Here is a 13,197-nt window from a genome sequence, read left to right as displayed (position 1 = left end):
GTTCACATGAAATTCTTGCGACCCAACTTTTTGCATGGCATAGCACAGCTTGTGTTTGGCAGCTTGTCTTTGAGCAGAATGTATTTTTATATGTTAAAATAGTATTTTTAGATAAAATCTGCCAACAAATTTGAAAACTGCTAAGTAGCATTGCTACTTTGCTACCCCAATTTTTGCACGACGAAGCAAATACTTAGTGAACGTCTACTGAAGTCCATGCTCAAGTACTCAAAGAAATACTTAGTGAAATACAATTATTCGTAAAAGGAGAACTTTAGCCAAGTATAAAACGAGTACTCTATTGGCCGAGAAAAGAGAATACTTTGAAAGCAAATACGTTTGCTGAATAGTGTCTAACTACAAAATATTTTGATTATATCACCTATATACTATTCAGTTAACTCGATAACTTGCTACGAACCCTAGAAGTCATAATAATTTAAATATGTGTTCATCATGAATTAAAAATCTGAGTTCAGTTTAAATTTTTGTTGATTTTCTCATGGTGTTATATTATTTATTTTTTAATAATAGGGGATATTTTTTATTTAAATAAAATAAATTAACAAAGGTCATTTACATCCATATACTAGTATGATTTTAAGGGAAGATGATGAAACCTAACTGAAGAAATAATCAGATCTAGGTAAAAAAGAAAACCATGAAATAAAAATTATAAATTTGACTTTTCTAGCTTGTGCCTTTTTTTTAGGTAAAAAAGAGATGTGAAATCGATCACTTGGGCTTTTTAATGCCTCTTAGTGCAGTTGCTTACAAAGCGCAAGAAGATATTTGAAGAAAGTTACAATGAAGCTAGTAAAAATTAGAAGTAATAATAGCTTAACATTCAATAAAGGGGTTTTTGTTGAACTTTTGTTACAATATTCCAAGTACTAGTATACTACTGCTAACAATTCAGTGCAGCACCAAGTCGCTTGAGGACAACACAGTCACGCATGCTCCTCCTCCATCCTAATCTTTTCGAAGTCTCCCCTTTTACACCCACCCAGGAAGTTCCCATTTCTCTTAAATCCTTATCATCCCACCCCAACCGAGGACGACCTGCTTTTCGTTTAGCCCTCGACGATTGGCCGAGAAGATCAATCTTTGGCAATCTGTCATCCTTCATCTCCAGAACGTGTCCTAGTCATCTCAACCTTTCTCTCGTTATAGCCCTAGAGAGCCCGATTGAACATCAGAATTTGTACTCTTTCACTACGTCGAGGGGCGCTGACAGATTTCCTATGCTTCCTAGGGACGGGGGACCAAGCTTCGCTTCCTAGAACTCTACCACTCCCGCAGAAATTTCCAGGCTTAGCTTGCCTCTTGCTCCCACCTAGAGTTAGCTATCAATCAAAAAGCTGGATCAAGATGCTTTACATCCTACCTGATCTAATGACTTCAGGACTTCCTGCTCTGGGAAGTAGGATATCATGTTTCAAAAATCAAACCCTGACTAACCTCACCTTCTGTGACTTCATGGTCATGGCTTCTTGCCTGGAGCCGTCGTACGATTTTCCCAAGAACGTCATCAACTGAACGCGCGGTCATTTTTTTTTTTTTTGTTTCTAGAGGATCGAACTGAGCTGATTAAAAAAAAAAAAAAAAAATTCTGCTTATATCCAATCCATTGGGAGGATTTGAATAATTCCAGTGATGCTACTTTATAGGAGGCAAGAGTTGAAAAAAGAGAAAGGGATTTGCTGTTACCATAGGCGTTTTGTGCATTTATTGCTGGAGCTAGTTCGTAAAATAAAATATGACCTGGTCTTGATTGCAAACCTGCACGGCCTTTACTAAGATAAAATAGAATTTTTCCTTGTTTACAAGTTATCTTGGAATTATTTTTTTTTAGTAGTGGTAAATAATTCACATTATCATGCGGGACTGGTTGCTTTTGTCTATAATTTTAGTCACAAATATCATTACTTTCTGGATTAATTTTTAAATTTTATATCCACATTTAAGTTTTTCAAAGAAAAGTGAAGAGCTCCAGTGCTGACAACCCCCATGCCTCCTTGAGACCGAAACATAATTTTCACTTTACTAAAAACAAATAATTGTGGATTGACAGTTTAATATATATATATATATATATATATATATATATATATATATATATATATATATATATATATATATATATATATATATATATATATATATATATATATATATATATATATATATATATATATATATATATATATATATATATATATATATATATATATATATATATATGTATACTGATATATATATATATTCCTTAAAGCCTTAATAATTTTTATTTGTAAAGTTAAAATAGTGGAAACATTTAAAACGTATTTTGTTTTCAGTAAAGTGGAAATTATGTTCTGATTTTTAGAAGGCATGGGGGTTGTCGTCCTACTCATGTTAATTCCTGCTTGTTTGCAGTTTGACTGTCATTCATTGTAATTTCTGTTCGTTTTGAGTTTCATTTATTTATTTAAGGTGATTTGTGGTAGTTTTTCGTTTGGAAGATTATTTGACTTTATTTCTGCTCATTTTCGGTTTAATGGTACTCTTTACTTTTCTTTGAAAAACTTATTTTATGAATATATATTTTCAAATTAATTTCTGTTTGTTTATTACCTAAATATTCCTTGAAAGCTTCACCTTAATGCCCTTAGCTTGTGTAGCAGCAATTGTTATAGTAGCAGTAGTAGCATCAGTAGCAGTATGCACACAGAATGGTTTTCTTCAACACACGCTGAAAGTTTTAACTTAATACCATAAACCGTTCCTGAAGCATTGCTGATCCGTCATCTTAACAAACTGTATGGGCATAGTGTGTTTCGGTGCAGTTCAATACAGTTTCAGTGTGTCTCAGTTTTTTTGCCTTGATACCCTTACCTTTAGTAGCAGTAGTAGCACTACCAGTAGTAATAGCGTAGCAGTAGTAGTAGTAGCAGTAGAAATAATATTAGCAGTAGTTGTAGCTTTAGTAGCAGTAGTAATAATAGTAGCCTTTTCTTGATGTAATAAACCGCAGCCTTTTCTTGATGTCATGGCGTCACAATAGGTTCGATACAAAACACCCTGGGAAAAATTCAATTCTTCCCTAAAGTGGTGACCGTTTTAAATCGCTGTTGTGGCCAGGAAAGTCAATATACCAGTTTTAAGAAAAAATGTGTAGCCGATTTCGAGACTGGGCCCGACACGGCTACGTGGCAGGATTGTATATATTTATTCTCGGTGTCGCTTGTCTGCTAACTGCAGATAATGTGAGCCTCTTCTTGATGTCATGGCGTCACCATAAGTTCAATACAACCACACAAATTTTTCATTAAAGTTGTAACCTTCTTAGATCGTTTTTATGGTCACAGGTATCAAAATACCAATTTTAAGAAAAAAAAACTATGTAGCTGATTTCGAGGCCTGGCCCTGGCACTCGGTATGCGCTGGGTTTGTATAAATTGATTTTCGTTGTAAGTATTAACCTCCAAATAATAACTTTTGTTTGCTACTCTTTCCTCGGGAAAATGGAGGGCTCCACGGGTTAAAAATATAACGTCGAAGGGTCCCAATGACTTTGCAGGTCCCAATGACAATGACATGAAGGGTCCCAAATGATGCGTAGTTTATAGTATCTTTGTAGGTTTATGCTGGATTTTGTGCCACGTTTTGTTGGTGTCGAAGATTGTGATGGTGTTGTTCTTCGAACGTAATATTTCTTTCTTCTTCTCTTTCATTTTTGACTCGTTCTGATTTTCGCAGTTCCTTGTCTTCTAGCAGCAGAATTCTTTGTTCTTCCCTTCATTTTTGACATGTTCTGATAATTGCTTTTGTAAATCGGCTCATTACGTTTGGTATTTTCTACTTAGCTATGTTCCTTTTCTAGCGTTACATGTATATTAGAAACAAAACGATTCGATCGCTCCTGGGGGGGGGGAGGAATGATGAAATCTATTCTCTTGAAATATGCTCATAAATATGAGGTCAATAATATTTTTTCTCCAAACGAATTTTGGTGAATTTTAAATTTAAGCTCCAAACGAATTTTCTCAAACTCCTGATTCTTGCTGTCACTTGCTTTACTTTCAATTTTGATTCGCTTTAATCATCGCTGTCGCAAGTAATCTAACTGTATATTTCTTTATTCTTCATGGTGTAGGCCATTCATTTGTCCTCTAGGTATTACGAAACTACTGAAAACGCTTTTTCCAAAAGGACTCATTACACCCGGTATTTTATACTTATCTATGTGTTTCTTGTGTAATTTTGCCTGCATCATAGGCATTAGGAACGTCATAACTGCTACTGAGGGAAATATGCCGTATGTATGCTCTTGAAATGTGCTCAAATATGACGTCACTCATGGGATGTTTTTCAAAATGAAGTCTCTTTAAACTCGAATTTTCTCAAACTCGTGACTATATAAATCGTTTTTTAGGCCAGAAAATCTAAGGATGCCAATTTAAAAAAAAAAAAACAAAAAAAAAAACATTCATACATACATACACAATTATTGCTCGTTTAAGAGATAAGATATAGCTTCGCCTTTTTGCATGGGCCAGGTACACCAACAGTTTTTACAGGGTGATGTGTTTTAAGAGGTACTTAACTTGTATCATACATTTTATTGGCGGTTTTAGAGCTAATCTAGAACCATGATCTGGAGACTCATTTTATTCTTTTGCATGACATTTTTTTTAGACTATTCAGTTTTTATATTATTTTTATAAATCTGGAGTATTTTTTAATCGAAGCTTATTTCATTGACAATTTTTTATTGTAGAATTTGAGATACTTCGTCCATTTTCAGTCTTCTCTCGGAGTTGAAGAAGCAATTCTGTGTATTGAATTTACGTTTCTAATCCCGATTTTGCGATTAAAAACAAGCGCATAAATTCAAAAAAAAAAAATCAAAGTGAAAATTTGAAAGGAGCAGTGTCACTGTATTAAAATCTAAACGATAATAATCAGGTCAACGAGAACAAATAAAAATAGGAGAAGAAGAAAGTATACACCAACACTATGCTTTTGAATGTTAATGTGTAAAAAGTCACCTTAAGGGTACAACTGATACATATAGTCGAGTATACAAATCGTTTACGTAATTGGTATAGTCGTTTATAAATAAGGAAATGTAGATCTGCCCAATAATAGGTAACAGAAGTATTCATTCAACTTTCCCAATAAATTTATTAGAACCGTTTCTTCTTTGCTTTTTATATTGGAAAAAAAAGATTAAGAAACTTCAAAAAAGAAAAACCAATAATAGAAAACTAAAAGCGTGAATTTTGTTTTTGGATTGAACGGAGCAGGATTTTCTTTCTTTCTAAGTTCAGGAAAAGGCAGTCCCTAAAAATATTCTAGCATACCTGCTCGGAAAAAATTAAAAGACTAAAATTAAAAATTAATTAATAGAAATAACATGAAATGATTCAGATATGAAGTTTTTAATTAATATTAGGATATATTAATAAGTAAGGAAGTCAACTTTTGAAGATTACTAAACAATACGCTTGAATGTATGTCTGCATTAGCACATGCAATACATTTATGTGCTAATCCCTTATTTTGTATTTGTATGATTGCTTTGGTTATTTCAGGATTTGGTACTGCTACAGCCCCAGCTTTTGGTACTGCACCTTCGACAGCTTTTGGTGCTGCACCTTCGACAGCGTTTGGTTCTGCCACGACGACTGCTGTTACAACTACAACCTCGGGATTTAGTTTTGGATCAAATCTAACTGGTAGTGTTTTTGGTTCACCTTCCACAGCTGCTACACAACCTGGATTGAGTTTCGGCAGGACTGCTGCTCCTGTCTTTGGAGCACAAACTACTGCAGCAACTCCCGGATTTGGTGCCCAGAGTTCAGCTTCTGTGCCTAGTTTTGGTACTCAAGTAGGTACTCCTGCTCCTACATTTGGAACACCATCAGGAAGTTTATTTGGAACCAATGTTACAACAACAGCTCCTCCTCCTTTTGGTGCAGCGCCTGCTAGCACGGTAACTTCTGCTCCAAGCTCTCTCTTTGGCGGAGCTGCTCCTAAGCCTAGTGGTAGTATCTTTGGAACGACCCAAGCATCAACCCCCGGAAATATATTTGGGACACCACAAGCCACCACTACAACCCCAGCAACTGGAGGCTTCTTTGGAGCTGCATCAGCTGCTACTACACCTAGTTTTGGAGGCAAGTGTTTGAAAATATAATTTTCCGTAATATTTATTAATTATGCTTGTGTTTCTGTCGTAGGGCACTGGAAACAGCCTCTCTGGATGTTCTGACGATTTCCAGAAAGTTTGGGATCCATGAACAAAATTTTGAATAATTTTCTGAATTTCTTGTGGCAAAGTAACATTTAATTCTAAATGTAACATTTAATTACGTAAAAGTGGTAAAGTAACATTTAATTTTTACTAAGGTGCCATCAGACATGTTCATTGGGATTGCTGACACCTTTGACAGTACTATTCTATTGGATAATATTTTTCCTCTGTTTAAATGATTATGTAAAGCACAAAGCAATGTTTTTTCTTTTACATTAGTTGATAGTTCAGGTATCGATACAGTATGTGACAGTTATATTTTGCCATTTGTTGTCTGACCATCTGAAATGTATCATTGCAAAAAATTTAGATTGTTTCTCTTCTCTCATAAGACATACATTATTGACTTGTATGACACTTGTTTACCCGTCGCGCTTTGCTGCAATCTCAAAATAGGAAATTCAAGGAAAATATACGTGCATATCTCCCCTTCCGCAGAATTCTCCCCCACGTGAAATCCCCCACATATTAATAGCGACCGTATTTTAAATTTAAGACTATTACAAAATATCCCCCGCGGACATTTTTCCGGGAAAATCCCTCCATGAAAACCTCTCCCCGGAAGATCCCAACCCTCTGACAATTCCCCTTATTTGTGGAATCCAGCCCCATAAATCGAAACACGCGATTATTCACTGGATCAGTAAACATGAACATATGTTGTTTCTTCAAACGTCAAACTTTCGAAGATAGAGTTAATCCCAGACGGAGTAAATTTGTCTTTTACCGTTCACTTATATAAGTTATCTAATTAATTAATTTGATTACGTATACAAAGTGTGGAAACGTTATATGCTAATCAAATTTACTTTAATATGGAAAATCCCCCTCCCACTGTGGAATCCTTTTCCAAACGAAAATTTCCTCCCTGAAAAATTTTCAACGCATGCAGAATAACGATAGTATATTTAAATTGGAAAAGTATTATTAAATTGATAAGAAAAATTAGGTTAGATTCCAAATGAACGAAACTCTTGAATCAAGTTAAGTGATTTTGTTGAAAAAGAAGTTCTATAATTTCAAAAGTATGCTAAATGACAGAATTCATAAATAATTAACCCGTTAACTGAATATACAAAAAATGTGAATAATGTGACTAGAAGGAACTGTTAAGTATTTTTGTTTAGGGGTCTCTAGTTTCAGTCAATACGAAACGTATTAAGGTGCCCTCGAGCAGGAGGGGGGGGCGCTTTTACACATAAGGCCTTCACAAGAGTGTATTCTACGATCTTCAAAGTTTCCTGGCGATTGGAAGAACAATGGTAATTCATAAAGGACAAGACATGCATTCGATTATATATATGTTGAAAATAGTAAAACTCTTCATCACTTTTTACGCCATTTTTTCTATGTCATTACCAAAAGTATCAGTACTTTTATGTATAATCGTCTAGTTAGATGGGGTTAAATCTTGCACTCCCTCCAACGTCAAGGAAGGTTTTGCTTTGTTACGAATTATTTTCACGAAGGGGTAATTTTCACGGTTTGGGAAAAATTGCAGCGTAAAATTTCCCCTTAAAAACTACATCCATGGAAGGTTGAATCCTTTGCAAACGCAATCGGATGAAAGACTGCATCTATTGAATATTAACGTAATAGACAAGATATTTTCTCCAAATGTTCCATTGGGTTTGAGGTGGGGTAATCTATAAAATTAATTAATAAGTAAAGGTAACTTTATTCCCCTTTCAGTAGCCTATATCCCAATTCAAAAAAGATCAGGATTTTGTTTTCAGTCATGTCATTATTCATTTTTAAAACATCATCCCTACTTTTTCAAAATATGCATTTTTCTCAAGACCACCTGTCGTTTCCAAAAGTTGCCCTTAAAATAGAAACAAACGTTGTTTTAGTAGAACGAGGTTTAGTTTTGTCGCTATTTCTTCTTAAAAATTCTTTTGCGTATAATCAAATTGAATCTATGTTGGATCTTTTAGCAATGTTTTCACTACACTGAGACAAAAACCTTGTTACAAATGAATTGTCATCACTTAGACTAGCGGAATAACGCTTGTCAACTTTATTTATAACAGCATTGTTAACATCAGGGTTGCCAACTTTCACGCTCTAGTGTTTTTGCACTTTTCTCTACCTCATTGCAATCTTTCCCTCGAAGGACGTGAAAAACACTTTTTTTTTCTTTCTTTTTTTTTAACCACTCTTTTTCGCACTCTATTACGAAATGATGATAGAAAAAGCTCTAGCGAAATAAAAGCTTCAAATCAGATTATTTGAGTGAAAAATACAACTAATAGCCGGTATGATCTCTGTTATCTCTGCCGGTGTCTTGCCCCAGTCCTCCAGTCGTCTTTCCAGTATTTCCAACCATTTCCAACCGTCTTTCCAGTATTTCCACAAGAAAGAGTAGTTAAAAGTCAAATTAACTAGTGGAAACCCTGCAAGTCTGCGAATTCAAATATGTCTGACTGAAAGATAAATGTGAAAAAATGATTGAAATCTTAGAACGCGAATGATTTAAAGGGATTTTGCCGCCACATCTCCAGACACTACTTATAATCAAGATTATTTTTGTCTAAACTGTTCTTGAAGCTCATTTAAACGTTTTGGGTTACTATTTTCAACAAGAAATTGATTTTTATCAATTAGTAGTAATTCGCTATCTATTTTTCTCGATTTTACCTTTTTCTTCAATCATAGCGAGAATGCGACACAAGAACATCCGAAAGCACTTCGAAGAACAAGCAAAAGAGCTCACGAGTTCAATAACAAATTTGTTTTACAAAAATTGATTCCTATAATACACGCCTTTTTATTTTGTCTTCTTTTATCTTGCGAGCTTCCACCGAAGCAATGTTCCCAAATTTTGAAAAACTCGTTGGCCCACCCTCTATATCAAAAGTTGCGCTACAGACTTAGTGAACTTGAAAAAAAAGAAGTAAAAAATCAACACTTCCTGCCTGGTTGAATCCTCTTAGGTTTTTTTTTAAATACCTAGTTCTGTAGTATATACAGCACTGGAATATTTTGCCACAAAAATAAATCTTTTTTGTGGCAAGAAAAATATTCAGATTCCCTTGAAGTTCTAACTATGTGCAAGTCAATTCTTGTAGTAATAAAAAGAGCTGGAAGTAGATTTTTATTTATTGTTATTTATGTGCTCGGAACTTTTCTTTTGACGTATAATAAAGAATTTGATTATTTATGAAATTCTGTTTAGTTATTGAAGGATCCGGCTTTTCCACGACCGAAATTGCTAATGCATTGAAATGAAATGTTGTCACTTGTATCATGAAACATTTTTGCGAGCTATTGATGTTATTTTGACGTAGTAGCAAATTTAAATTTGAACTTTTGTGTTAGGATAAACTACCCAGAAAGCCCTTTTTTCTGATTCATATGATGTAAAATACCCCTTTCTCTAAACTCTTGTCTCATTTGCATTTATAAATGTTCATTAATATATTTTAACTTAATATACTCAAAGCAAAGCAGTACATTCGCCGAACAAGCATCTATCCACTTACTGGGAATATACCCAGAAAGCTATTCATATCTGATAAAAATTGGGAAGAAAGTTACAAGAAAAGGAAAAAATGAGAAAATCCTGTAGAGGAAGAAGAAGAATTTTATGCGACTAAGACTGTGTTCACTAATTTTTTGCTGCCATTATACGGTATTTGACCTGACAGCAGTGAAGACAGCTATAGTTCATTACTAGTTACTTGGAGTTCTAATATTTATTTCAATACATTTGGACAAATTAGTGACAAAACTTTACCTAAATGTTTTATGAAGTTGACTATAGTTCAATAAGTGTCGAAGCGATCAAAATTGATTCTCACAAATTTCTATCAGAGTATTACCTATTAGCTATAAAAGGAACGAGATTTATTATCTAACTCATTATTTAGAAGTTTATTCAAGTAGGGAACCCTCCTGACGAACAATATATTTTCTTTCGGTTGAGTACAACCAAAAGGATGTTCTAATGTATGCGTTCGATCCCATTTTATTTTGCTGTCACAAAGTCTCATTTATTTTGTTGTCACAAGCACATTGACCTACTCCATTGTATGTTAAAATGGAAATCTTTAAATATTTCTGGCTTCGCATTAATTTTCCTTGTGAATCCTGTCTTTCTACAATCTTTTACTCTTTGAATGTCACACACACAAAAAATAATAGTTTTACTATAATGAAAAACCTAATTCTTTTGAAAGCGAAAGCTTGACATTTAGAAAAAGCTTTCTTGTCAATATGTTCGATTTTTATTGGATTTAAGTCATTTAAGGATGGGATAGCGATCCGTGCATTTAGCATTATGTTCTAATTATTTTAGTGTAAAATAAATGACGAATATTTTCATTATTAAAATAAATTTGATCCCTTAAAGAATCACCCTATCTCGTTAATTACAAGCTTTTTTGGTTTGTTTAGTCATACTACTCACAATTGATTTGGCGATCTTGGTATAAATTGTATTGATAAGAGATCCGAATCAACGGAATTTCGTCTTTTTCATTAAACGAAGGAGAACTCTTCTTTTTTTTTGAGTTCAGGAAAGGGCAGTTCCCAAAAGATTCTGGTTTACCAGCTTGGAAAATAATAAAAATCAGTCCAAAAGAAGTCTTATTGAATAATTTGACACATTTGGAAGTTTGCTGTTGTGCTAACTGCCTTTATTGAAATCTTTGCGGACACAGACGTACATTATTTAGGCTGTACGTACATTGATTAGACAGCGTTTTGATTCTCTTTTTTTAAACTACCCTATCGTTATCTTTTTGAACTATTGACACATCTATGTATTCTATGTATATGGACACCCCCAGATATTGGGCTGTGTAAAGGAAATAGACCTAAATGAGCCCTCTTGTTTGGGTGTCCCTCATATATATGTTTTAATGTCACTTAGTGCTTATATCAAAATAAGTTTTTCTTAAATTTGATTGAACGTCAATACAAAAAGTGATTTAGTGGACCCATGTTTCATACGAACTGGAAGTGGCTCGTACACTCAACACTAAAAAAAATGATTTTTTTTATCCTCCAAAAATGGTCAGATTTTCTATCTTATTATTTTTCCTTGGGGAACTAGAAGGAAAGAATTGTAAGCAAAGTAAATCTGTGGGTATTGTAGAAGAATGGTGAAACCAGTTACCCTACCCTTTTTTTGCACAGTTTTTTGTTTTTATTCCACTAAGACTTTTACTTGTTCAAAGACGTATCTTGAAATCTGTTTTTTTTTTTTTTTTTTTTTTTTTTTTTTTTTTTTTTTTTTTTTTTTTTTTTTTTTTTTTTTTTTTTTTTTTTTTTTTTTTTTTTTTGGTGAACCCATGAAGATAAAAAAGGAGTTTTGGGAACCTTCATTTCCAGACTAATTACTAATAGTTTTAAAATACAACTGAACTAACTAATTCACCGCATTCCCTAGTGTCGTCAGTTATGTTTAATTTGTCGGGTCTTCCTTCATATTTATTTTTTATTATAGTTTGCCATGTTTTTATGTGTTCGTAATTTTTACCAATATTTCCTTTATTTGTAGGGACTACTGCTACCCCATCTTTTACAGCAGCAAGCACAACGGCTCCGCGGTCAATGTTTCCAAGCTTTGGAGCGACAACGACTACACCTGCCCAAATCTCTACTGGACTTGCTTTTGGAACCCCCGCTACAGCATCTACTTGTAGCTCTGGGTTTTCATTTGGTGCTCCTTCAACCGCTACAAGCACCACTGCAGCTTCTTTAACATCCGGATTTTCGTTTGCAACTACAACAACTGCTGCAAGCACTGGGCAGACATTATCCTTAGGGTTAGGAACTCCACAGAAAACAGCTTTACCCACAATGACTCCTGGGCCATCCTTTTCATTTGGTGCTGCACCACTTGCTGCTCCATCAACGGTTCCACCTGCTGCTCCTGGACAAACTTCTCAAGCAGTTTCATCCGCTGCCGTAACGACTGCACCGTCATTTTCATTTGCGCCGCAGACTGTGCAACCAAAACAAACTCAGCAGGTTACCACCCCTACTGTGACTAGCACACCCTCGGGATTTTCGTTTGGTGTTTCGGCCACTACTTCAGCTCCTGTTACAAGTGCTGCGATTACGTCTGGTAATTTTCATTATGTGTTAATTTTGATTTAAGAGAAGTGGCTAAAAATAAAGGGTACAGTAAAATTAACATCCTTTGTTTAATTGAAATAAAACTTTAAATTGACTTTATTGACTTAATTGACTTTAAATCATCCCTCTTTTTCTGATAAGTGTGCCTTCCACTTTTTGTTAATTTATTTGCCAGTAAACAAAACAAACAAAATATTCCTATCATGCATAGCAAATATATCCCCTATTCTAACTACTCTTTTGGCCCATCCAAGAACCTGACCACAGTCAGGTTCTGTGTCACCTGCCCTTCTGTGTCACAGTCAGGTTCTGTCACCACTGTTCTGTCACTTGCCCTTTAGACTGTCCTAAAGGGCAGGGGAGTACACACTTAAAATCCAGTGTGTCCTCACCCAAAATATCGACCTACATCACTTGCAGTTTGGTTTTTTAATCACTTAATATAAGAATATCAGCTAATACTAGACACGACAAGTTATCATTAACAAAAGCCATTAAATATCAATCTTTTATTCTCTTCTAATTCACCAAAGAAAAAAAAATTCACGCCAACCATATTGAAAACATTCTTTCAACAATGCCTAAGAAAGGAGGCAAACTCCTTCAACAAACTAAAAGTCATTGTGCAATTTACCTTTTAAGTACTGTTTTAGTGCATTCAGATTTTCACTTTTCTTAATTTCATAATCTATTTCATTTCATAGTTTAATACCTCTATGGACAAATGAGTGTTTAGATGCGGACGTCGACGCTAGTGGAATGTAGAACTTACTTTACGTTCGATTCTTATCTTAACGATTTCTATCGAA

At 34.4% G+C, this 13,197-nt stretch overlaps 1 protein-coding gene across 2 annotated transcripts in view; it reads left to right on the top strand.

Annotated features, from left to right (window-relative positions):
• LOC136031247 (nuclear pore glycoprotein p62-like) overlaps nucleotides 1-13,197 on the top strand; it is a 71,436-nt gene that overhangs the window by 30,968 nt on the left and 27,271 nt on the right. For both annotated transcript variants that reach the window (XM_065710655.1, XM_065710656.1), the window contains exons 4-5: nucleotides 5,580-6,164; nucleotides 11,808-12,377. In XM_065710655.1, the coding sequence (XP_065566727.1) occupies nucleotides 5,580-6,164; nucleotides 11,808-12,377 (1,155 nt within the window). The remainder of the gene's footprint in view (nucleotides 1-5,579; nucleotides 6,165-11,807; nucleotides 12,378-13,197) is intronic.

The sequence above is a fragment of the Artemia franciscana genome, chromosome 9 (assembly GCF_032884065.1).
Source record: "Artemia franciscana chromosome 9, ASM3288406v1, whole genome shotgun sequence".
Classification (NCBI taxonomy): domain Eukaryota; kingdom Metazoa; phylum Arthropoda; class Branchiopoda; order Anostraca; family Artemiidae; genus Artemia; species Artemia franciscana.
Note: the sequence above shows the minus strand (reverse complement) of the source record. Positions and strands in the feature narration are given on the sequence as shown.